This window comes from Mus pahari, chromosome 3, assembly GCF_900095145.1.
Source record: "Mus pahari chromosome 3, PAHARI_EIJ_v1.1, whole genome shotgun sequence".
NCBI classification, from domain to species: domain Eukaryota; kingdom Metazoa; phylum Chordata; class Mammalia; order Rodentia; family Muridae; genus Mus; species Mus pahari.
Window position 1 is genome coordinate 52,683,793 of NC_034592.1, and position 26,016 is coordinate 52,709,808.

Consider the following 26,016-nt stretch of genomic DNA (forward strand, 5'->3'; position numbering starts at 1 on the left):
TCCTTCCTTCCTTCCTTCCTTCCTTCCTTCCTTCCTTCCTTCCTTCCTTCTCTCAACATTACTTGGAGTGATATTCAAATCATGTACATTTTAAAGAAAATTATTTTTTGAATTATGTGCGAATATTTTACCAACATCTATGCCTTCTCACCATGTGTGTGTGTGTATTGCCAACATAGGTCAGAAGGGGGTGTCTGTAGCAGGACTTACAGAGTGCTGTGAGTCACTAAGAGAATCTGGGTATCTAACTAGGTCCTCTGGAAGAGAACTCAGTGCCTTAACCATTGAGCAATCTCTCCAGTGTCGAATCAGGTAGTTCTAAAACTATAGTTTTGTTTAATTTTTGGGACTCATATGCAAAGTTACAAGTGTTAGATGGGGTTGTATGGAAGAGAAGTTACAATGGTTGAAAGACTACTGCTCTATTCATCACAGACAGATTTCTATGCCTATATTAATATTCTTAAAAATATAAATTTCTGGCCTTAATATAAAGTAAGATGCCAAGATAGTATTCTAGAAAAGCACCAGTAAAAACTGAACACTTAGAATAAATCACCCTTTAAATTTTATTCTAAAATACTTACATCAACAATTAAGAAGTCCAGCCAACACCAGGCATTAGTGAAATATGTTTTATACCCATATGCTACCCATTTTAGAAGCATTTCCAGAATGAAGATGTAGGTGAATATCTTGTCAGCATACTCCAGGATAATCTTAATGGTCTTTTTCTTTTCAATATATATATCTTCAAAAGCCTGTGGAAACATTTAATTTCAATTTATGTGTAATGTTAAATTTATATTTCACTGGAGAAGAAGAAATTACAATTCTGATAGAGACATCATATAAAATAATGGTGTGAAAACAACTTGGCTAGCATTCCTCTGGTTGGCAGCTCCGGCATAAAATTTACTTCTAACATCCTTTTCCATTGAGAGGCAGAGGAATGAAATTACATACAATTTTCTGAAAGAATCATGGTTTCTAAAGTCTAAGGTCTCTCTCTCTCTCTCTCTCTCTCTCTCTCTCTCTCTCTCTCTCTCTCTCTTCTCCTCCCTCCCTCCCTTCCTTTCTTTCTCTCACTTTTTTTTTTTTTTTTAACATCACCTGCCGGTTCTTTTCTCCTTTCTCTCCTTAAGAATGGAAAGAGTCCTGATCCTTTTCAAATTTCATTCCTGGGTCAGCCCCTCTTGTAAACATTTGTAATACTACACTCTGATTCACACCCACCAATTAGGTTAGGAACCTCATTTGGCTCTTACTCCATGCTAGTAGCATTTACACTCTTCAAAAACTTTTAAGAAAGTGACAAGGGTATGATAGGATACTCACAGCCAGAAGCTCTTTGGGAAATAATTCAAATACATTTAGAGAGTTGAAGTAATGGGAGTATTTTAAATGGTCGTTGATCAAAATAGGTCTGAATTACATGAGGATTTCTCTGTCATATGGAGCAACTAATCACCTTGGTAGAAGAAATGTGAGCTGAACAACATAGCTTTAGTGATTAACATCGTATTTCCTGTCCATGGTTATGGACTTGATCAGTTCTTATCCTCCCTCACAGCCAAATCTGTGTCAATACTTTAAAAATCATCATTAGCACATTTCTTTCAACCGTTGACCGCAATACTGATGCAAAACAAGAATCTAGTTTAGAAAGAATGTGCAGACCTGCTAAGGTGCACAACCCTTGTGGACATTCTGAAAGGAAGCAGGGTGGAGGTGGGGATGTCATGGGGTAGGGAAGGAGTCTAGCTCTCAAGGCTTCCCTGTGCCTTTCTCCAAGTTCTAGACGAGTGATGAAAACCATCCAAGCAGAATCGGTAACTCCAAAATATGGCCAAAAAAGGGGTTTGGTGTCAAAGAAGTCTGCCTTAGAACTGGGGTACAGGTTCAGAGAGAGGAGTATCGAGTCTTGGTGATGAGATAAGATGTTCTGTTCAGCGGACCTCACTGTGATTGGACCAGGCAGCAGACTCAGATGCAGGGTCTCAGTCTGCAGGGTGAACTTTGTGGATGTAGAAACATAAAGGCAAGGGGAGAGTTGGGCTTTAGGCTTCACTGCTCCTCATTCCAGGTACTATTTCTCTTTTTCTTTTTGGTGTGTCTACTGAGACTTTAAAGAAAGGGCTTTGAAATTTTAACGTTGACATTTACTTTATTTGTGATATGAGGAAACACATTAAACTTTGTACTCAGTGTTCTTGTTAAATGATAAAATTTTATGTTTTCTCAGAATGTTTTTTAGAATTTAATGAAAGAAACGTATATTGAAAATATAAAATATGGTATTTTTCTATATTATAGCTATTATTTGCATTTATTTTACGGACAGGAATTTCAAAATCTTCATTATTATACTTAGAAACCACCTTGAGCAAACCCACCAACTAATTGCAAACCTGTCTCCTTTCTTCATGGGATTCTTTGAATTCACTTGATATGGCTTCTTCCAAAATGTCAGTCTCCTTTTTGGACATTTTGAGCAAAAGTTGATTGAAAACTTTAGCCTTTAAAATATATTCTTTAAAATAACTGGCCATATATATGATTTAGAATAAGATAAAGTTGAGAGACTTTATTAGTTATTAAGAGCATGAGCTACAGTAAGTAGTATTAGGGTCCTGATTTCCATTTTGAAGACAAATTCCATTTTTAATTTTTAAGAGACTAGACTTATTAAGAAAGGCATTACTTTGAGGACCCTGACTGTTCTCCTATAGTATATCAAGAATATAGAGTTCCCCCCAAAAAAACACAGAAAGAGAAATTATAAATCTTTCTCCATAATAAATATAAATTAAAAAACTATCAGTAGATTATTTTCAAATAGCATTTAAAATTACATCAAAAAAATCATCCATCATGACCAAGTTGGTTTCATTCTACAGATGCAGGTTAGTTCAATTTATGTAAGTAAATAAATGTAATTCATCATATAAATCAACTCAGACACAAATCACATGAATGCTTGAATAAACAAAGGATCTTGGACAAAATCCCAAATACCTTCATGGTAAAAGTCCGGGATGGAGGTAGCATCCCTCAGCATGATAAGTACTATGCATTTACAAACCGTTAGTCAACATCACACTAAAGATAGGAGAACTCAGGTTTCTCCTACTAGAATCAGGAAGAGCACAAGCCCACTCTTTTTTGTTCCCATACAATGCAGCGTTTGAAATCCTATCTTAAGCAATATGGCAAAATAAGGAAATAAAAGCGATGCAAATAGGAAAAGAAGAGGTCAAAGAATCCTGTTTGTGGGTGATTTTGATTCTATAGCAAACTAACATTACAGACTCTACTACAAAATGCCCAAAGTTGATTAGCACTTCAAAAACCATGGCTGAATACAAAATTAACACACAAAGATCAATAGCTTTGGGGCTGGAGAGATGACTCAGAGGTTAAGAACATTTGGCTCACAGCATCCACAGGGCGTGACTCACACTGGGTGACTCCAGTTCTGATGAATCAGATGACCCTTCTTGGCACCTGTGGGTGGTTTTTGCACCTTCACAGGCGTGGGCATGAGCATGCAGCACAATTATTAAAAACTAAAATGAATCTTAAGTCTTTTTATATACCAGTGACAGTAATGCTGAGGAAGAAATCAGAATGAACCATGTTTATGCTAGCCTAAGGATTAACCTTCAGCAAAGTTTGCCATTCTTACCTTCCTTTGCGCGTGTGTGTGTGTGTGTGTGTGTGTGTGTTTCTGTGTAAAGATATTAACTTATGAGTCCAGTTATCAGCTCACTTACCAGAGCTCCGCTGCTGAGCAGGATCATGAGAACGATGAAGCTTTCAAACCAGCTGTGCTCCACGATCCTGTAGCAGGTCTTCCGGATGGTCCACCAAACTTTCCCTTTCCCGGAGTCTACATTAACTTGGCAGCATGGAAATCTCCGCACACAGCCTGGCAAGAAAGACATGTGTAGAATACCTTGACACTCAGAGTAAAGGCTTAGAATGCACCATTTAGGGACAACCTTCTCTCATACTACATCGTTTCTTTTTTTCCTAACGCTGCAGGACCTTCTTTTCATTGTTTAATTTTGATGGCATTCTTTTAGTATCCGCCAATGGCTTTTAACACAATGCATTATCATGTGTAATTTTCTAATTTCTTGATTTCTTCCACACCATATAAGCTATTTAATGAGGAAATGAATGGATGGAACAATTGTAACACTGAGGCAAATTAATTTTAAGGCTTCCTTCCCCGACAGAGAATATAACTGGACACATTTCTACTCCTGAATTTAAAACTTTTGGAGGGACTGGAAGGGTGGTTCAGTTGGTAGAGTGTTTGCCAAGCAAGTAGGGAGGTATGTTTGGTCTCCCGAACTGCGTACAGTCACGTGGGGTTGGTGAACCTGCATATTTGATATCCAAGCTGGAGAATCAGCAGTTCAGTGGTATAATTGGTAATATATGGAATTTGATGGAATAAACGCAAACACAAGATAAAATGTTTTGAGCAACAATATAGTATTCTCAATAATATTGGAAAAAGTAATAGGAAGTATTAACATTAAGATAAAAAGGTAAACGTTATAAGAAAATGCAAATAAATATATTGCGATCTGCTCTAAGTTTGAAATATTTGAGTTGGACCTCTTATATTTAAACTATCTTGCTATGAAAAACTAAGGAAATTTTATTTAAAATGTTTATGCTTATTCATTCATTTTTACACCAAGTATCTTAGTGTGTCTTCATATATAGCTTCATCTCCACAGAGAATTGACTTTTGATTTTGTTTAAGTTAAATAGGCACAGATATTAATGAAATAAATGGATAAAGCAATTAAAATAACAGGCGACCCTTCCTATAGAGATCATCTTGGAAGAATGGAAGAAGTTCACATAACCTGGTTTGTACATTAAAATGAGTTGGGAAGAGGTTTCCTGGAATAGACAGAGCCTGAAATGAATGAATTTATCATTTAGCAGAAAGAGAGGTTTCAGAAAAAGACAGAGTTTGGAAGGAGATCCATTGCAAAAGTGCAATAAAGAAGTTCATTTGTGGGAATTACAACAGTTCAGAATTATGAGAGCCATGTTCTTAGAGGCAAGTGTGAGAGCACTTGGACAGATTACAAAGCAATTGCATTTTGCTTCTACAAATTAGATCATATAGATAAAACTTGAGGAGTCAGTGATGGTTATAAGGAAAGATTTTTATAGGCGGCCTCACTAGATATCTTCACTAGAATATGGTGCTGGTAAGAGAAGCTCAAACCCATAGAACTTAAAAGGTTTTAACACAGCGTCTCGTCATCAAGGGGAAAGAGAAAGGAAAGCGACAGCAGATCCAAGACATTCATCTTGCATCATCAGCAGGATTTAGTGACCGAGGAAGGTCATAAAGCTATGAGCTGCTTCGAAGGGTTAGGGTTAGAGGTTATGGTACAACTTCTGAATGATGGCATATGGTAAATGATTGAGGTCTGAATCTGAAGGTCAGAGGGAAAATGTGAGGCAGAAATTATTAGGATAAATATTCCAGGGGCCAGTACCATTTCATGAGATCCCACAAACAAAATATTGAAGAATGGTTCACATGTAGAACATTTTGTGACAATACCACTAGGGGACAAGATATGTGGTGTGCTGGAACCATATTAGTTCATGAAAACTCCCTGGGAAACTTTCAGAAAAATTTTAAATGTTTTGTTTAAAGTCACCATTATGAGAGATTAAGGTAACTAAATGTAGAATTTAACACTTTCTAAATAGAGTTAAGAATCTATCACTTCCTAATTATCATTCTCTATCTCATACTCTTCATGCTACATTATGTTTTATGTTCTTTGTTTTTTTGAATGGTGGATCCTATCATACTACTTGGCTTCTGTGTATCATATACTCTGCAAGGTCACAGCCATGGGGGGAACATGGCTGGCACAAATCTTTACACAATGAAAACCACCATAGGTAATTTGTGGGGACTTGGTGTGTGTGTGTGTGTGTGTGTGTGTGTGTGTAATAAAATGATGGAAGGAATTTTAATGAAGTCAATAAACAGTAAGTCTATGTTGTGTTTATGGGCAGCAGAAGCACTGAGAAATGCTTTCTCTTTACTCAACCTCTATTATGTGGTTATTAAAAATTGCTCAAATCATTAATGAAGAAATAAAATCGTGTTTGTTTCAGTAACTAATATAAATGAAGACACTGACTGGCCCTTATGAATTGTATTTACTCATCAACTGCAATTATAGTCAGTTGGCAAAATTCTACAATAGCATTCTGGAAGACACAGTTGCATATGTAAATTGTGTGTGGCAAGGAAGTTACACATAATAATACATGTATTAGTTACATATAATTGTTAATTTTGCACATATTGATATCAGAAATTCTTATACTAAACTGCTATGTGCAAACATACATTTTTTTTTCTCGTGCTATGCATTGATGTGGCAGTAGTGATAAGCAGTGCTCATGGAAAGCGAAGAGGCTGCAGTAAAGAAGTGATGGGGAGGGCAACTGAAATGTGAACACGAGGGGCCAGAAAGATCATCATTGCAAATTTTAAAAATTTATTAAAATGTTTAAGTCGATTAAAAAAAAACACCAAACTAGAATTACTTAAAAAAAAAAAAAAAAGAATTGTTGGAGGAGACATGAACTTTAGTCAAGAACGTGCTATGTGAGTTGTAATTTTGCTTGTCTTAAAATTGAAAGAAACATTTTATATGACTATGAAAGGAAAACAAACTGCATGGTAATTAGAAAAGCAAGGAAAGTTTTGTCTGAGCCAAAGCCTCCTCTCCACTGCCCCTAGGGTGGATCATACCATGGAGAATTTCCCTCTTACTTGATGCGGGAGTGTTCAGTCACCTGCCTGCTGTTCATGCAAAAAATGAATCCCTAGGGATTCCCAGCCTAGCTGGTTAGCAAGGTTATCATGCCTTCTCTGTAGAATGACTATTAATTAAATGTAAACACAACAATATCTCTAAACAGTCTAATGAGTCCCCGTGGGTCCGGTCTGTCTTTTGGGTGGGTTCATTAGTTTGCTTTTGTGATACATTACATAAAGTCTAGGTTGGGTTTCATCATGTTAAAGCAATGATCCCCAATAGCAAGGAAATTACAGACAGATGACCCTAGGACACAACATCATAATCAATATAATCGATAGAAAACTGATTAGGAAAATACTCTTTTTAATACTAGAAGGGTTGACATGATCTAAAACAAATGTTTTGTCAATTTCCTTCCAAAACAAAGAAAATAAAAGACTGGATGGGATTGTTTACTCTATTGTTAAAGTAAGAATTGGTTATTAGTTATTAGTTATTTATACAAAGAGTTGATGAACTCAGAATATTTTAAAAAGAAGATAAACTGGCTGTGCCTACAAACTTAACTGAAAACCCATGATTTAAAACAAAACAAAACAAAACAAAACCAAAAACCTGAGGTTCCTTTTTAACTCAGATTCTGGTGATATAAATTTACTAATTCTTAAAAAACAATACAATAGAAACATAATTATGTCATACCCATACTTAATTGGTTTGTCATACTCATAATTAGTTTATTTCTAAGACATTAAGGACAATGCAGACCATTCTGAGACCTATGGAAGGAATGGGAAGTCTTTAATTATAAAGCCATGATGAGAATTAAGGAAAGATCTAGCTAAGAGAGGGGAAAGTGAACCAAAAGGAAGACAGATGACAGTTGATAAAACTCGTCAGCAAGGCAACAGTAAGAAACAGAGAAGAATCAATGGCTTTATGGCAAAGGACAGAAAAAAGAAATCACCCACATTGGTTGAAAGCACAACTCTCATTTAGCTTTATGGTTCTTCGGTTTTTCTGTTGACATTCTCAACAGAATATTCCCTGTGGGCCAGATGCTGCTCTGAACTGCCATTGGTTCTACCTCAGCTCTTGTAGGTCCTTCACAAATTTGTAGGAGAAGGTTTCCCAAGGAACTTGGCATGTTATTTCCCTTTCTGGGAACATATGCTTCTCAAATTTACAGGTAGAGTCAGCATGTTTCTGGTTTCTGTATAAATATCTTTCATCCCCTTTTCTCACCTCACACCTGATCATCAGCACTTCCTTCCAGCTTACCATAAAAGTAGTCAGAATTTCACAGTCTCACCATCCCTAACTCTACCACATTAGGATAAGGTCCAATTAATTCTCTCATCTGGATTTCCTCAGGAACCCCCAAGAAATCATCAAGATTCTGCCAATTGTTGCCTACTGTCCTCTCTTGAGAAGCTGTAAGACATTATAATTAGATTATTGTTATCTTTCAAAGCTCCTACATTCATGTTCTGTCAGTCTTTTCAATATATACTGGTACCTAGATTTTCCTCAAATGTTAGATGTATTTCACCACAGAAAAGGACTTCTGTTGACCCATCCAAAAAAAAAACAAACAAACAAAAAAAAAACAACAAAAAAAAACCTGATTCTTCATTGATTTGCACAGCCCACTTACTCTCATTCCAATCTTGATCAAAGGCCATGTTATTTACAGGACAGGTCCCTAGCCCTTTCTTAGTATTAACTTTTCCCTTTTGATTTATCTACATGTTGATGTTGATGTTTAGTTATATAAAGGGCATTGTTTTACCCAATTCTATTATATTGCAGTGCCAAGAAGTGGCAATGATATACAGCAGACATTTATTAATTGTTTACTGATTGAATAAGTGGTCCAGAGACTGAGCACATTCGTATTGCTGTTTGTCACATCGAGTTTCATACCAAAAGAGGTCCTGACAGCAGGTTCCCCTAGTGGAACACATTCCATGAGATGACTTAGATATATATCTTCTCTCAGTCAACTTTCTATGGTCCAAACCCAGTTGACTTGAAAATGTGATTCCAAAACATTATTTCTACCATGGGTCTAAATTTAGAAATTATGAATAGTTTCAGAAAGCACAAGAGTATTCTCCATAATGTTTTATCTCCCAGTTACTGGGATTGTAGGCATCTTCCACCTGTCTGACAGAATAAATGCATTAAGTATTATTAACCTAACCTTTCTTAAGAGAACTCCATGGTTTTGCTCCGAGCACTAACTCCTATAAACACAACACGTAAAGGTAGATCCTTTTCTTCTCATATAAAGTAAGTTTGATGTATATCTAAAGAAAATAAAAATATCATTGAAGTCTAGATATCTTTACTTTCCGGTCATTTTGCTAATGCGTGAGAGTCTCAGAAGCCTTCTTAAAAAAATTGTAGAGCCTGAAGCAAGTCAGTGATTTCTAGAAGGAACAATGGTGTAGGTAATCCAATGAGTAGACTGTGAGTCATAGGCATGGTGTTGGCACAGTTTCCATGTAAGATTGTTAAAATACTTGAAAACAGTTAGAAAAGTGAAAGAAAAAAAAAAGACAAGAATCATGCTAACTAATTCATAAGAATTATGCCATTTTAGAACTTCACAATTTACACAAGAGTGAAGAAGCTGAAGGGGAGGGTGACCCCATAGGAAGACCACCAGGATCAACTAGTCCAGACCCCAGGGAGCTCCCAGAGACTGAGTCACCAACCAGGAGCATATACAGGCTGCAGGGCCCCTGGCATATAAGTAGCAGATGTCTGTCTGGTCTGGCCTCAGTGGGAGAAGATGTGCTTATTCCTGGAGAGACTTGAAGCCCCAGGGAAGGGAGAGGATTATTGGGGGTAGGGAGCACTCCCTTGGAGGAAAGGGGGAAGAGGAATGGGATGCGAAACTGTGGGAGGAGGGTAATGACTGGGATTGCAAATAAATAAAATAATTTAAATTAAAAAAACATGCTCCCTCTCAGAGGCAACAATTAAAGATGAGTTGGTTAAAACTCATGTGTACCAGGATCACAGTTTGTGCCTTATATTATTAGACCACACCGTTGCCTGGACCTCATGTGATTTTACTTAGATGGTATAAGACTTATTTAGATAGCACTGCATACTTTCCTAAAATACTACCAAATGTTTTTAATTTGAGTGAAATCCCTGGCAAATTCCAAGAATACTGTCGTGGCAGAAAGTGAAAAAGGGTAAGAGGGCTTCTTGTTAGAAATAAATGGTTAACTGCAATCAAATTATATTGTATGAAAAAAAATATCTACTTTCAGTAAAACAAAAAAACAGAAAAAAAGGGGTAAACAGACAGCCTAAATGTAGCAGAATTTCCATATGAAGTATGGAAATTCTGGTTCTGATTCAATTGCTCAAGAAATACCCAAATTTCATCATGCCGTAGAATCACTTCAGACTTGGGTCTACCTCTGTTTCTGTGAACTAGAGATGGAAATAGATTAAGGCTTCAAAGTAATTCACTGGCAGAAACAAGATGTTATAAGATGAGTTAAAAACTGGAAGAAGAAAGACACAGATATGTAAGGAAGGAAACATCAATTTTCACACCTGCATATGTTAAATTTTAAAACTGTATTATTAAAAAACTTGTGAATAAATAACAACATAAATCATCAAAATTAAACAGACTCAAAGTCTCCACAACTCATCTACTGTACAGGTAGAATAGGTGTTCAGAAGGGAAGCTGTGGAGATTTTCATTAAATTTTATACTTTCAGTATTGAATATGTTTTATGTCTTACTCACCACCAAACCCAGAAAGAAAATCACAGTAGAATTAAAACTAGGAAAGCTTTTAGTTTTGTATCCTCTTTCCTGCCTCTAGTCCTTCCTTATCATCTTATGCTTAGCTATTCTTGTCCCCTATATTAATGTCATACTGTCTCCACAGACTCATTCCTTTACATTTATTCATATATTATTGTCTAGATTCTACATATGCTAGAGAATAAGCAGTTCTTTTATTGCCATTCTTCAATAAGATAACCTCATTTAATATTAAATTAAAGGCTAATCGATTTTTCTGCAAAATTTCAAACTTTAGTTTTAAGTTTTTCTTTAGAGTTGAGTAGTATTCATGTGTGTGTGTGTGTGTGTGTGTGTGTGTGTGTGTGTGTGTGTGTGTGCGAGCTACACTTGGGATATTTCAAGCAATATCTGTTATGACCAGAGGCTCTTGTTAAGCAGATTTATTTTTCAAATGTGGGGCCAAGAATACATTAATTGATATGTATCAATATCATGGATATTATCAGGGATAATAGTACAAAATGCTCATACAAGCCATAGTTATGGCTCAAATGTCTCTGACTTTAAGAGTGCTATTTCGGGATGGTGTTACGTATAGCATGCACATAACATGGTCATTATAAGAAACAGTAAAAGATTTTATAACTCTCAGAAAGGTAGAAGAAAAACAGCGGTGAAATGCTATGTGTCCTATGAATGTAGGATAGGAATGAATTTTGAGACACTGCAATCAACCAGATCAAATTATTCACCAAGTCTTAATGATTCATTCTAACATTTAAAAGAAAAAAGACCCTAGCAACACCTGTCCCATTATATTGTATCCCAGGGTCTTGTCTAGTTTTTATGTCAAATTGACACAAGATAGAATCATCTAAAAGGAGAGGATATCAACTGAAAAAAAAATGCCTCTATAAGATTGAGCTGTAGGTATGCTCATGGAGCATTTTCTTAATTAGTGGTTGATGTGAGGGAGCTAGCCCATTGTGGGTGGTGCCATTCCTGGCTACTGGTCCTAGGTTCTACAAGAAAGCAAGCTGACCAAGTCACAAGGAACAAGCCACTAAGCAGCACTCCTCCATGGCCTCTGCATCAGCTCCTGGTCACTGACCTCTGTGTTCTTACCCTGACTTCCTCCAGTAGTGGACTATGATGTGGAATTCTATGCTAAAGTATTTCCTCCCTTGACTTACGTTCAGTCATTGTGTCTCATCACAGCGATAGAAACCTAACACACCTAGTAATAAGAATTAAGTCTCCTAAGTGAGCAGTATCAAGATCCTATACTAGTAAAGAGTTCTACAGTAAGATATACTGACATTGGAAACTATTGTCAATAGATGTCAGACATGTGGGGGCGCTTAAATAGAGTTCTGTGCTTGGAAGAACAGGAAACTCTTTCATCCATTACTTCCCAGATAACGTGGTCTAAGACAAAACCCAAAGCACTAGTGAATGAGAGAGCTTCAGTTTTCCCCCTTACCATCTGTAAAACAGGCTTCAGGCTCATCTGCATTGATAGGCTCAGCTTCTGCCTCCTCTTCTCCTGGCAGAGGGTTATCAACTGTGCTGCACTCTGAAGAACTTGATCGGTTCCGTCTCTAAAAAGAAATTCACCACCATCACCACCACACAGGCCATTTAGTGAATGCTAGTATGACATTCAAACTTCATTTAATGACCAGTCATGCAAAGTGTCATGAAAGATGTTTAACAGTACGATGGCTGTCAAAACATAGAAACACATGTTGAAGTCAAGTTGTCCTATGGTACATCCACAGTTGACCTTTCTATCTACACATCCCGCAAAAAATAATTTATTTTATAATGGTAGCAATTAAACATTGTGACAAAGCTTTCAAGAGGAACAATTTTATGTTAACTATAATTTGGGAAATTATTGGCCACACTTACTATTATATTATGTTTAATACTAACTTGTGAGCAGTTATTCTTTGGTGATAACTGACCTCTGGGGAACATTAATATGCAAGTATCAAGTTGCCAGTGCTGCATGACCAAAACTACAGAACTGATAGATTCCAGAAAAAAGATTTTAAGTCTTTGGAATTTTAAAGAATATGCAATAATATCCAAATAGATTCTATTTACTTTTATAGAATAGGTAGCAGGATACTATAGATAGAAAGTCTTTAAACAAGACAAATATTAAACAGAAACTTGTATTGGAGTTCAAATATTAAAGACCATACCAACACCATCCATTTTAACCTCAAATTTTACTGCATGAAAAAGATCATAAAGTATTATTTTTTCAAGGAAAAAAGGATGATTACTTAAGGAGCATAACATGCAAGGGCTGAAACAGAACTTTAATGCAATTAAACATGGCAGGCTCACATGTAAGAGCAATGAACTCGTCATTATGATCATTCTGCTGATCATAATGCAGACGAGTTCCCCTTCCAAACTTTATGATCAGGTAGTATGTCTGCATGTATACACACATACACAGAAGATTTCAGATACAGTACATACAGCAACTGTAGCAAAACTCAGCCAAATACCTAATATTGGTTTGTAGAGCGTAGACCATCACACCAAACGATGAGTTCATTTTTCATCCTCATTTGCTAAGTGACACATGAATATGGAAAGCTACTACTTAAAACAGTGCTTCACTTATTAAGATTATAATTTAAGTTTTGGAGAGTGTTTTAAGCAAGTGCAGGTGCTAAAATAAAAATACTTATTTTCAATGATTCTTTTGTCAATAAGCTTGTATTACTAACACAGGCTTAATCTAAAGAATTAGCTTTTAAGATGGATTTTGCAGTTCTTTTGGGGAGTACTAAATTGAGTACTCAGGATTGTACTAACCACACATCACTCATTAGTCAGGGCAGCATTGGAATGTTGTATAGATTGAATATTGGTTAAGTTCTTTTTTAGACACCGAGGGAAGAATTAGCGACACCTTATTTAACGAAATCCTCAGTAGATGTTATTCTAACCAGGTGAAAGCTTTTATTATTAATATAAGCTATAAAGGGCAATCACTATGCAATTACATTTAAAGGTTGGTTGTAGGAAGTGGTTAAATTAATCTAAAATACCTTAAAGAAAGAGAAATATTAATTAGTGAAAGTATATTTAGTAGCACTATTTTGGGCAACTAAAATATGGGAGAGGGGAAAACAAGACCAGGATATGTTGTATAAAATTAATTTCAACAAAATGAGCATTAATAAAGACTTATCCAACACTACATTGAACACCCTGTAGGAGGTAAAGCTTCATATAAACACTAGTCTGTAAGTAATACTTCTCAGAAGACACTTAAAGCGATTAATAGTTTATATCATTGTAATTCTACAAAACAAAATTTTTGTACTATATATAATGTATTACAATTATCTAACATTCTTAGTTTTTCACTTCAAAGCTGCAGTGAACTGTCGCCAAGTAACCAAAGATAAGACCGTAACTCTGTGCAAAGGACAGCAACCTTACACCTCTGGGATAGAAATCCACGACTTTCATTTGTACACAAAGCACTGGGAAGAGTTACTGACAACGAGAATGCAAACCACTTCCCTGTACTGAGTCAAAATATTAACAACGGTGTAGTCAGTTTTCCTTTATCTGGCAACAACTTTTAAATAAAACTATTCTCATTTGTATGTTGGCAGAACTTTGATGGGCTAGTGACAGCATAACTGTTCTCACAGCACTGAGGTTACTGGGGTATGGGCAGAGGGGAAGCCACGATCAAACTAGATCGTATGAAAAATAATTTCAATAAAATAGCATTAATAAAGATTTATCCTAAGTTACATTGTTAGCGAGTAAAATGTAGGCAGTGTTTACACAGTGTCTCTTTTTATTGAAACACCTTTTTAGAGGTACTGATTTTTTTTCTTAATAAAAATTTAAACTTTGGCTCAGAAACAATAGCTACACAGTGCTATCGTTCACTGGAATATAAATTATCATCTCTGACATGAATTATAATTAATTTATGTAACAAGTCAAGTTGTTGTGGTATTTAACTTTACAATGAATGTATTACTTGTTCAAACAATAATTACTTATGTATTTTATATAAAACTACATATATATATGTAATATGTGTGGTCTAGAAATACAGAGATTTTTTTTTCTAATCTATTCAGCTTTTGTAAACTTTAACACTTCATAAAGTCATGTAAAAATACCTTTGGGTGCAAAAGTTGATGACTATAATCCATACGAGTTATCTTGAAGTAATTGTCACTCAGTGAATGCAGCAAGCACCTCTAACCTTAAGCACTTGAATTTTTTTATTTAGATATTTTTATTTATTTATATAATCTTATTTAGATTTACTTGCCTTATTTCCATAATCTTATAATTACTTTATTTTATACGATTTATCACTTTAAAAGTTTTCTTTGTAGCTAGATTAAAAAAAACGAATCAAATAATGGGTAATTTAATATTAAGATATTTCATTTTATTTTAATATGATGTGAATGATAGACTTCCTCAATCATTTATTTGTTTGTGACCAAAGTTGCCTTTTGTTTACCAGATAAATGGAGAGAACACTGAGATGAGAATGTGTGCCAGAGTTTGCCTTCCTTTTTCAAAACTATGGTTTTGTCTGTAAGTGTATTTTAATCATATTTCTCTTATTTCTATGGAAACAATGCAGAGCAAACTAGTAAAGTCCAGAAGAAAGGATCAAAAGACAAGATAAAGCAAACTTCATCTTTCAGCTCTTAAGGCTGCCGTTTCTCAGCTTCCTGCAGCCCATAAGACTGGGGATGAGCTGCAATGTGCTTCAAGTGCGATCATCTGAATGACATCCTCTCTCTATCTCACTCAGGGTTTAGAACTGTTAGTCGTCTGATCACCAAAGAAATTCTCAAGATTATTTTTTCCAAAAGCTGCTGCCACAAGTTGAAAAATACTGTAGACACTCACAAACAATAGAACAGTCAACAGAACCACCCTCCTGTCTAGGTGTTTGTGTCCCTGGCACTAGCTCAGAACATTTCCAATGTTTTGACAATATATTGCAGTAAAATGTTGCTTTACTTTTTAATTATGAGCAACTAAATCTCCTGCTCATTTACTAATAAGGGGTAAGGATACATTTCTTTTTTTATTATTTTCTTTTCTAATATTCCTCATTTGTGCTGTCAGAAAGCCTGGTTAGCATGCCAGGAACAGCCTTGTACTCAGTGTTAATGCTTAGCGGTAACAACTCACAGTCAACATGGTATGTAGTTTTAGGTGCTAAAAAAAAAAAAAAAATAATGACGGCATGGCTTAGTGGTCAAGAGCACCGACTGTTCTTCCAGAGGTCCTGAGTTCAATTCCCAGCAACCACATGGTGGCTCACAAACATCTGTAATGGGCACCTAATGCTGTCTTCTGCTGTGTCTGAAGACAGTGACAGTGTATCCAGATATATGAAATAAATATGACTGGAATGAGTTGGACTAAAAAAATATAATGAGGGCAACCTTAGCCATTGACAAGAAAACATAAAATACAGCAATGGTTTTACTGAATCCTTAATTTCCTAAGCATCCTCTATCAAGGACCCTCCATACAACTCCATAGTCACATGGTAAGACCTTGGCTCAAAACATGGAGAGACAAAGGTAACATTTGGAAACATAAGGAGTTTGAAAGCAGCATTTTTGTTGTTGTTTGTTTAAATTATATAGTGTAATCTTCAGAGTTTTATTCAACTAAAACGGAAGAGGCATTCTCTAATTAGGTTTTCAAGGTTTCTGTGTGCTATTATAAAATGACCAGGATGCGTGAATGGTAGGAAATACTCCAAAAGCTTTTAGTCAACATTATTACAACCAACACCTGTTGAAAGATTCCAAGTCAGTAAGGATTTAAGCAAAGCAATGCAAACAGGAAGACAGAGTGTGTGTCCAAGTGTAGATTTAAAGCCCCAAGTTCAAAAATTCAAAATAAATGAGAAAGAAAAATTAATCTGCATATTTTCATAATGTCATTGTCCCCTAAGTAGAGATCAGGAGGGAAAAATTCCAAAGACTGGAATAATGACCAGAATTCTCAACATGTGATCTTCTAATACTGAACATGCAATGTACAATACAAAGTTTTCATGCATGAAAAATGTCTTCTACCTTTTGTACAGGCAGCTTCCATCAAAGCATCACATTCTAAATCACTCTTTACAACTGACAGGCTCCGTTTATACATTTAGAAGTCAGAATTTTATATGTCAGGATTTTGAATCTTATGTGTGTCTTATGTCTGTGTTTGAGGGTATTGGTGCAGTTCTTACAGAAGCCAGAAGAGGGCAGCGAACCCTTCAAGGAGGAGTTACAGGCAGTTGTGGGAGGAACTGACCCAGGGATATCATCTCTTGATATGTACTGCATCTTTTCTAACAGTCACAATATAACCATATATGTATATGACACATATAGTAATGTGTATATATTATATACACATAAATATATGCAAGTACATGTAAGTGGACATCTAAAAATGTCTGTAATATTATATGCTTTATTGTATTTATATAAGGGATATTGGAAATCATGTATTTTTATTCATGATTTACTTGGGTATTTATTACATTGTGAAATGGTTTTAGTTGAGATCATTGAATTCAAACCATTAGCAACTGAAAATGAAATATTCTTTTTTATTTTCGTTCATTTTTACTGGAATATTCTTTTTTTAACTATTAACAATAACTTCATGTGCACAGAAAACTGAAACATCAGGGATTTTTGTTGTTGTTGTGTTGTTGTTGATTATCTTCTTTTTCCTTAGTGTTGTTGTCCCTGGGGTGTGACCCTTTCAAGATAATACTATGCTTTCCTCATTGCACAAAGGACAACAAACAGTACAAACATTTCAACAATGACAGAGAAAGTCAAACTATGAACTGGATTATAAAATAAGGCAAGAGTCTTAGGGTGGCTCCCTTAATCAGTCCTTCAAAGATTATTCTACAGTTAATAGACATTACTTGATATCAGAGAAGGAGGTTTTGCCTATGTTTTAGAAATGTTAGGTAAAGCAGCCCATGTTATGGTTCATAAGTGTCTGTAGCATAGTGAAATAAAGCTGTATAGGTCACTTATTTTCACTGAACGCTACAAGGAGAGGGTGCTCTGCATAGAATCAGAAACCTACTCTTGTCTGTGAGAGGTATCTCTCATGGGATTAAATGAAACATTTCAAATACATTTTTCATTGGTAGGCATAGCTTAATAACATTAACTTGATGCTTTTTAATATGAATGCACATGTCTGAGTTCTTGAATTGCTTATAGAAACAAAGCTATCGTAGCTAAATCATTTCGAAATTATTCAGAATCTAGACTTGGAAGTTGGGTCCGTTGGCTCTGCTCCCACTTTCTTAGATATGTATGAAAGCAGCGAATGCTGAGTCTTAACTTTCTACTCTATGAAATCAATGCTGGAAATAAAACGATCCTCTCCTACTATGATTTTAATGTTTGTACATAAAATATCCCTCCCACTAAATTTGGGTGAGATTCAATTGTTAAAGCAGAGAGTGTTTTTTTAATTTGAAATCTGATTTCGAAGTATTTTCTACTGTATCTTACTTTTATAATCCATCCGATAACATTCTATAGGTCATGCATTTGAAATCAGGTCAGAACATGAAAGCTATACCAAGAGAGTAATAAGAAAGTCACACAAAAATATGATGGAAAAACCCCAGTGACATGCTCTGAAGTAGATTCATTGATGGAGCAATCATATGGTTTTTGGTTTTTTTTTCTTTCTACTTCCTTGCAATGGGTCAGGCAGAGAGACTTTGTAGCTGAACAGCATGCAAGACACTGAAGAAAAATCATATAGGTATGATGTTTTAGGTAACCTGTGTAAAAGTGGCCACATGTGTGTCTGCGTAGTTAAAGCACAGAGCTGTGTCCTGGGGCGTTCCATTGTGGGTTTACCCCTGCAGAGGTGAGAAGGTTAGGTTCTGAAGCTGAGAAAGGCGGCAGGAGGAAGCAGTCAACTGTGACTCAAAGTCTGCAAAGTCTTCTACCCACAGGTAGGAACTAAGTATCTGTCTGAAATATAGGCTGCATACTTAATAATATTTGGAACACATTAAAAAACAAAATGTCATTTAAGTAAACTTAAAGAATAATTATCTAATTTTATAATCTCATTTTTCAGCAAGTAAACATATACACTATCTGCACTAAGCAATTTTCATGTTTATCCTATAGTAAAATCAATATTTAAAAATATATTATAAGCAGTATGAACTGGGTAAGAGTAAAGTATTCCACATAAACCTTTCCCGATTCACATTCGGTCGTCATGTTTAATTAAATTCAAGAGTCTAAACATCACAGCAGAAGAGCAGCATTTCCAAATCTATTAAAGCATAAAGAATCCAAAATTATTATTTAGATATTCCAGACCAATGTTTCCTTGTCCAATAAAAGTAGAAAGGGTCTTCTAAGATTTTGGATCTGATCTGAGGAACAGAAATGATCCAATTAGAATTCTTTAGAAGAGTGGTTGATTTTAGGGATCTAACGCATGAAAGGAGGGGTCAAAGAGAACAAGCCCCAATACGAACTAAGACTGCAATTTTGCTAGTCAAGAGCACTGCTGGTGAAGATGACACTTTACAGAGTTCAATACTAAGTGAAAATATAAACTGCCCTATAATGAAAGGATGAGAAAAAAAAAAGCAAAGCCCTTGAAACAGACTTAATAACAATGAAAAGATTCAAATAAGTGGACATAAAATATTTAACTTTGATGACTGTACACATTTAAGTAACATTTTTATCAAATCAATAAAGTGAATGCATTTCATATCAGGTTTTCTTCAGAGGCGATGGCTTTCAGATTTAAATACTGAGTAGGAGAATGGGTAGAGGGATAAATGAGTGATATCAGGTAAGAGATATGAAGATGTGGTGGTCGGCCCGTGACTTCCTTCTGTGGTACAAATGGCCAATAAATTTACCTCTGTGTGTCAGAGTTCAGCTCAAGGACCACCTCAAGAAAACATAAGGCATACGTTTCTCACTTTGGGGGCCCCCAGGGGGACACATTAGGGTCCTGTTCCAGAATATTATTTCCCTGCCTGTGTTGCAATGGTTTGCATATTTCTCTCACTTGTGAACTGCCAGGTTAAAATTATTTGATTACTTTCATCAATTACTACTTAATATTTACCTTTAAAGTATGTGGACATTTAGGGTCAACTTGGAAATCAAATATTGAAAAAGGGTCAAAATATTTAAGGACTGACGTCTATGAAAGGAAACAATATGCCTGTCTTAATGCTGGGCACATTTAGAAAATAGGAATCTATGCTCCTTGTTGTACATGAATGGAAGAAATGAATGAAATAACTATAATTAGCTGCATAGTGCTTAGGCAATTAAAATGAATATGTACTTGTAGAATAAAGGTTCCCCCCATTTTCTTTTTCCTTTATGTTATATTGAAATATATGAAACTTCAAATATTGTGATAGAAAAATTGTTGAATATTTTTAATTCCTATCCTTAATATATTCTTATTTTGCATATCATTCTAATTCGAGCAATAAATTTAACTATTTATTTCTTAGTAACTTTATATTCTTTATAATAAAACATGATAATGGAAATACTTGCTTTCCAGTTGTATCCATTACCTATGTCTGTTAGAGTAAAACACTACTTGGCCAAATTAGTTTTATGCTTTTGTGTAATAATGTAAATCTCCATGAAGACAGAGAAAAGGCTTCAAAGCCAATATTCTAGACCTCAGAGATACTTCTGTCTCACTGATAGGCCTGAGATATCAGTATAAGAAGTCCAGGGTTATCCCAGCAGTGCTCACAGCAGAACACATACCAGGTAGTGACCACAAGGGGATGAATTTGGTTGGGAGGAGATTAATGTGTTTACTAATAATTTACATGAAAGTAGAGGCATATTATTAAAACAGATGATTTCCTTTATTCAAATATATAATCATTAATGTATATTATGTATGTACAAACATACTTTATTAGTCTTTTAGAGTCTTGGTCATCTGTATGTATGGACAGCATATCTACTATCTATGGTGAAGAGGAGTATGTACCAGATGAACCAGATTGATTAGTGAATGCATTTTTTTCCTCTCTGCCTCTGCCCCACTCCCTTTCAGGTTTTATAGGAAATCACATGACTCTCTTTTATATGGGTGCTGGAGCAGTATGGATACTGGGGAGTGATCTTCAGATCCTCCTTTTTTTGGTGAGCCATTCATTGGTCCTTCAGCCAAAAGCTGAGTTCCTCTGTATAAAGTGCTGTGTCATAAGTGAGATGCCTTGTTCAGTATCATGTTTCTTCTCTTGGAAGGCAGAGTGGAATCTGCATGCTGTTAAGAGTCTGGAACTGGCCAGAACTCTTTGCTTTAAGTTGAGACTACTCCAAAAACTATGCCAGCACCAGAGATTATGTAGGAGCCGGGGAAATGGCTGTCACAAATGCAGCAGCTAAACATGCCCTCTAATACTGTGATATTTCTCACGTCTTTCAGCTGTTAGATGTTTCCAGAGAACATTCTCTGTCAGATCTGCCCATAGCTATCTCTATATGAATGTCTCCNGTGATTTGCACAATAACCCAAACATGGTTCCAACCTTTCTGCAACTTTGACTCCTCTTTATCCCTTTAGACTTGTATTTCCTGATACCTATCTCCCAGCTTCATTTGGATGTTGGGATGCCCCAAAGTATAGTTTATTAATTGCCTAATTCTGGAAATTTATCTGCCTTTTGTATATTTTAATGCCATAATTATATATCCATCCTTCTAAGTCAAATACATTTACGTGGAATGTATCTACCCTTCCCCTCCCCCCCAATAAAACTATGTTTAGAAACCCTGGTACCTATGGATGTGTTTTTATTTGGAATAGTCTTTGACAACATATAGTCTGGTTAAGATGAGGTTAAAACTGTGAGTTAAAGAATCCCCTTGGATGTTAGTAACAAAGTTCAAACGGCTTTGGTTGACTATCCTGTCTTATAAATTTCCTTGACAACTAGAATTTTAGGCTTACTTTAGAGAGTAATTGTCTTCCAGGCAATTGAAACTTCATAACCTTCCTTGTTATTAGGAGAAAACTTGGGTCATTGAGTTAATTCCCTTTTCCATATTAGACTAAACTCAGAGACATGCTACTAAAGTTACATTTATGGTATTGGGTTTTCAGCAAGCTGATATTAGTAAAATTTCTTGTATTGCTTTTCTATGTAAAAGATTTAAAAATATGTAAAGGAGTTTCTTCCTGATTTGGTCACTAGGTAAGGTTTTTTTTACTTAGTGATATATACTCAAAATATGCTTATTTAATCATTTGTTTACTCAATAAGTGATTATCATGACATGTACATGGACTACACTGGATATATAATATATAATTTATATATTATTTAATATATATATAAACTAAATTGTGCATTATTATGTTATATAAACTTTGGATATATTGACTGTAAATTCATGGATGACAAATTTTAATAGGTTTAAACAGATCAATGATACTTGACAAATGTAACCAAGAATTTATAGTATGAATAAAATCAGAAAATGATAAAAATATCACAGAAAATAATTTCTAAATAATAATTAGTGATTCATTAGGGTTTTATATTTGCCAGAAATTAAATATAGCTTAGTACATACATTGATTTGCTTAGACATACATAGACTGAGATGGAAAGAGAAGACACAAGTGTGTTTTTGAAGTTTCTATCCTGAACTCATAGTACCATTTAATGTATGCCAAAGTTGCTCATAAATTAAATTTAAATAAAAATAATAAATTAAGAGAGGAATAAAATCATGAAGGCCTAAAAATTAGACAATTTTCTGTCAATAGTGCAGAGATTGGGAAAGGCTCAACACATTAAGTGTTTGGAGAACTTTGCACACAATCATGTAAGCATCTAGGTACCAATGACTTTATAGAAGGGTATCAAATTCAAATATTGAAGATTTATTCAGGATATTGGCCACAGAAAGAAATCTCAAGCAAGGTCACACAGGTAAGAAGTGTTTGTTGCGTAGAAGGAAAGTTACTGATATTAGGGATAGATTTGCAGGAAAGTGGAGGAAACACTGGTGGTCAAAGCTGTTTGCGTTTCTCGTGCAAAGCATTCCATAGGGCTCACACTTCTAGAGACTTCGGAAGCCATGCATGACTCTATCATGGGAAGTTCTTGATTAGGAGTGAAATTAACTTTAATGCATGGAGTAGATGAAAAATGGGGGCGGAGGGACTAGTTGGAATTGTCAGGTAGTGAGTGCGAAGGTAAGGGTAATGGAGATGACAAATGAATTCAACAGGAGCGAGGCGAAGTCTGTTTAACTGCAGCACTGGTGAGAAGATAGAGATGGAGGATGGGAAGATCAGTTATTAAGAGGGGTTACATCAGTTGTTAAGAAGCAGCAAGAAAAACTTCTCTGAACAATTAGTAAGGTGTTTGAAATGACGCCCGCCATTTCTCCCTTAGCATGGGCAACATTAGAACTGAGATACCAAATGTCCCAAATATTGGTTCATCTACAGGTTATTAGAATAACAATATATGCAAAGTGTCCTTACCTCTTTGCTGTAGTCACTATCTGAGTCACTGCTAAGCTCTTCCGTGTTCATATTCTCCAAATCCGATTCCCCAGGGGCAATGGGCACTGTCACTGTGAGGCTGGGATTATGAATAAAGGACTGGTAATCGTTTTCATCCACGAAGCTTTTGTCTAAGCTGCTGCTAAAACCACTGATCTTATCCTTTTCTTTGAGGAAATTGTGATCTTTGCTTATCTCCGCAAGGGTCCGGTTGGAGATATAGTTTTCCTTTTTGTTGTTGGGATCCACTGTTCGTTTTGTGTCCTTGGAGCCCTTCGGCTTTTTGGAAAATGACTTCAGAATGAATTCACGCAGGGTCTGTTTCACATAATTGATTCCTCTTTTAATTCTGGCCACTGCGATCTGGAGGTTGTTTGCGTCGGTGTCTTCTTCAATTGCTGTAAGATTGTCAGAACTAAAGGAACTCAGTAATAAAGCCAGAAACAGGTTCAGGACCTACATCAGGGTGGACGGGAAGGGAGGAACAGGGACATGGGAAACACAAAGAAGCACACTTTTCAGAATTACATGTCATGGTACTAACCCACAATAACAAAGAGACAAAGCACGGTTTCATGAACTGGTAAAAACAGGTCAGAGGGGGCTCAATACTCTCTCCACATATAGACATGGGGACTTGGGCAGTGGAGGGCAAGCATCACTCATGATGAGAGTTGCCCTGAAGAGCAGAGAATCATCCACTGTCATCATGCCATTGTTCACTCTTACTTCTGCTCTCTAAAATGAGCCAGTCAAGTTCCCCTTAAGGACTCTCAAAGGTTCTCTTAACTTACCTATAATTACAGCTTTACTTTCACAGAAAACAAAGAGTGCAAGAAAATTAGACTATTGTCGTTGTGCTGACCATTCCAGGTTGATTTAAGCACATTGAACATAAGTCATGCAAGACAATAAAACTGATTAGCTTCCTTTACTGGGTATCACTTAAGTCCTGGAAGAAGTAGCCAAGGAAGTCAGGGAAATTTGTACCCTTGAAGCAAGGTCTTTATTGAAAGAAAAGCCACTTATGTATTTCCTTTATAATTTAAATATCCAGGTTAATTTCAGGTGCTAAGATTTTCCCAGAGAACAAAAGACATATAAATTGTATGTATATTTATAATTTTTATATGAAAGCCACAAACATAACTGAACTACAATTAAATATAGGGGCCTTCAATGCCCAACTTATCTTACTTGATTTTTCTACGTAGGCTGGGGACCTGGATGGGATTAAGGGAGGAAAAGGAGAAAGGTATATCTTAGAAGTGCTCTCTGCTTCCTGGCTGAAATCCTGTGATCTGCTAGGCTCAACCATGCTCTCTTTGCCATGATAGACTAAAATGGCTAAGAAGGAAGCCAAATAAATCTTCCCTCCTTTAAATGCTATATCAGGTGTTTGTTACAGGGATGAAAAGTCACGCTAACAAGGAATCATAGAGAACAATTTTGGTAGTTGCTAAGGAGTTTTAGGTACTTTTAAATTGTCTTTTTTAGTATTTTTTTTAAGAATATATGTTTGTGTTTCAATAGGAATACCGATAAAACACCCCAAAGATCTCCCTTAAATTAATAGTTTATTCACTAGATCCAAGTGATAAAATTCTTTCTGGTACTATGCTTATGGTACATCACTTCTTCAATGAGACTACATACTGTGGTGATGTATTTCACTTTGAAAATGATGAGAACTGATATTTATAACTATTTAATGGATGTCAAAAATAAAAACAAAGTCAATTTCATATAACTTCTACTAACACTTTAGGAAGGAAAATAAGTACTTATGAAAACAATTGATTTGCAAAGTCCAATTTGAAGGCAACAGTTTTCATCATCGTCCTACCACAGACTAGAATGGACTAAAATCTACTTCTAAAACATGGGGTTTGAATGATTTCGATAACAGGGGATAAGCTGACATAATGAATAAATATGAATTTTCTTTCTTGTGTGTTTGTGAGACTGTGCGTGTGTCTGTATCGTCTGTGTTCTCTTCTGGCACTTTGGGATTTGTGCTATTGGTCAGGGTCTCTTACAGATCTGGCTTGGTGAGAGACTGACAGGCAGCGAGCCACAGTGATCTTTCCATCTCTACCCCTCTAATACCAGGCTTCCAGGCACATAGGACCCTGCTTTTTAAGTGGCTTCTGGGAACTGAAGTTGGGACTTTTCTTACACTGAATGCACTCTTTGCCACATATCCATATCTCAAGCCCTGTGAGAAAATTTGACATTAGATCAGTTAAGTATAAACCTTTAATGTGAAGGTCCCGTATCATCAACATATTTTTATACTTCTCCCATGGTAAACTTAGATTGGTGGTAGATCCTTGCTACTTAAGATTTGATGATCAGCTTTGTGAATTAAGCTTCAGTTTTATTCAAGGACGGACTACTTATTTGTTAATCTTACAGACTTCCTTTTGACTGGACTCATACTTGGAAGTAGAAGCTCTCAAAGAGATCAGGACAGCTTATGTTTCTTGCCAATCTGTTTCTGTGGATTTTTCTTTGGCTTCCTTCATTATTTTGGCCAAGAGTTTAGCACAGTCCACAGCCTCTTCCTTGTTTTTCTTATATATGTATTTTTTCTGAAGATCAATATAATGGTGCTTGTGTTTCAGGTCACATGAAGTAACAAGGCATTGAATCTTGGGTGCTCTTGTTCTAGGTCCCTCACCCTCTTTGTTATGGAGCTTTTTGACAACATATTGTTGGGTATAAATTTTTTTTTTGAGAGAGAGAGAGAGAGAGAGAGAGAGAGAGAGAGAGAGAGAGAGA

At 35.8% G+C, this 26,016-nt stretch overlaps 1 protein-coding gene and 1 long non-coding RNA gene across 3 annotated transcripts in view; one reads left to right on the top strand and one right to left on the bottom strand.

The window, feature by feature from the left end:
* LOC110319362 overlaps positions 1-26,016 on the top strand; it is a 101,130-nt gene that overhangs the window by 58,711 nt on the left and 16,403 nt on the right. The gene's annotated exons all lie outside the window — the stretch shown is intronic.
* Scn9a (sodium voltage-gated channel alpha subunit 9) overlaps positions 1-26,016 on the bottom strand; it is a 149,773-nt gene that overhangs the window by 20,353 nt on the left and 103,404 nt on the right. For both annotated transcript variants that reach the window (XM_021194855.1, XM_021194854.1), the window contains exons 17-20: positions 23,212-23,688; positions 12,098-12,215; positions 3,777-3,931; positions 588-761 (exon numbers count right to left, since the gene is read on the bottom strand). In XM_021194855.1, the coding sequence (XP_021050514.1) occupies positions 588-761; positions 3,777-3,931; positions 12,098-12,215; positions 23,212-23,688 (924 nt within the window). The remainder of the gene's footprint in view (positions 1-587; positions 762-3,776; positions 3,932-12,097; positions 12,216-23,211; positions 23,689-26,016) is intronic.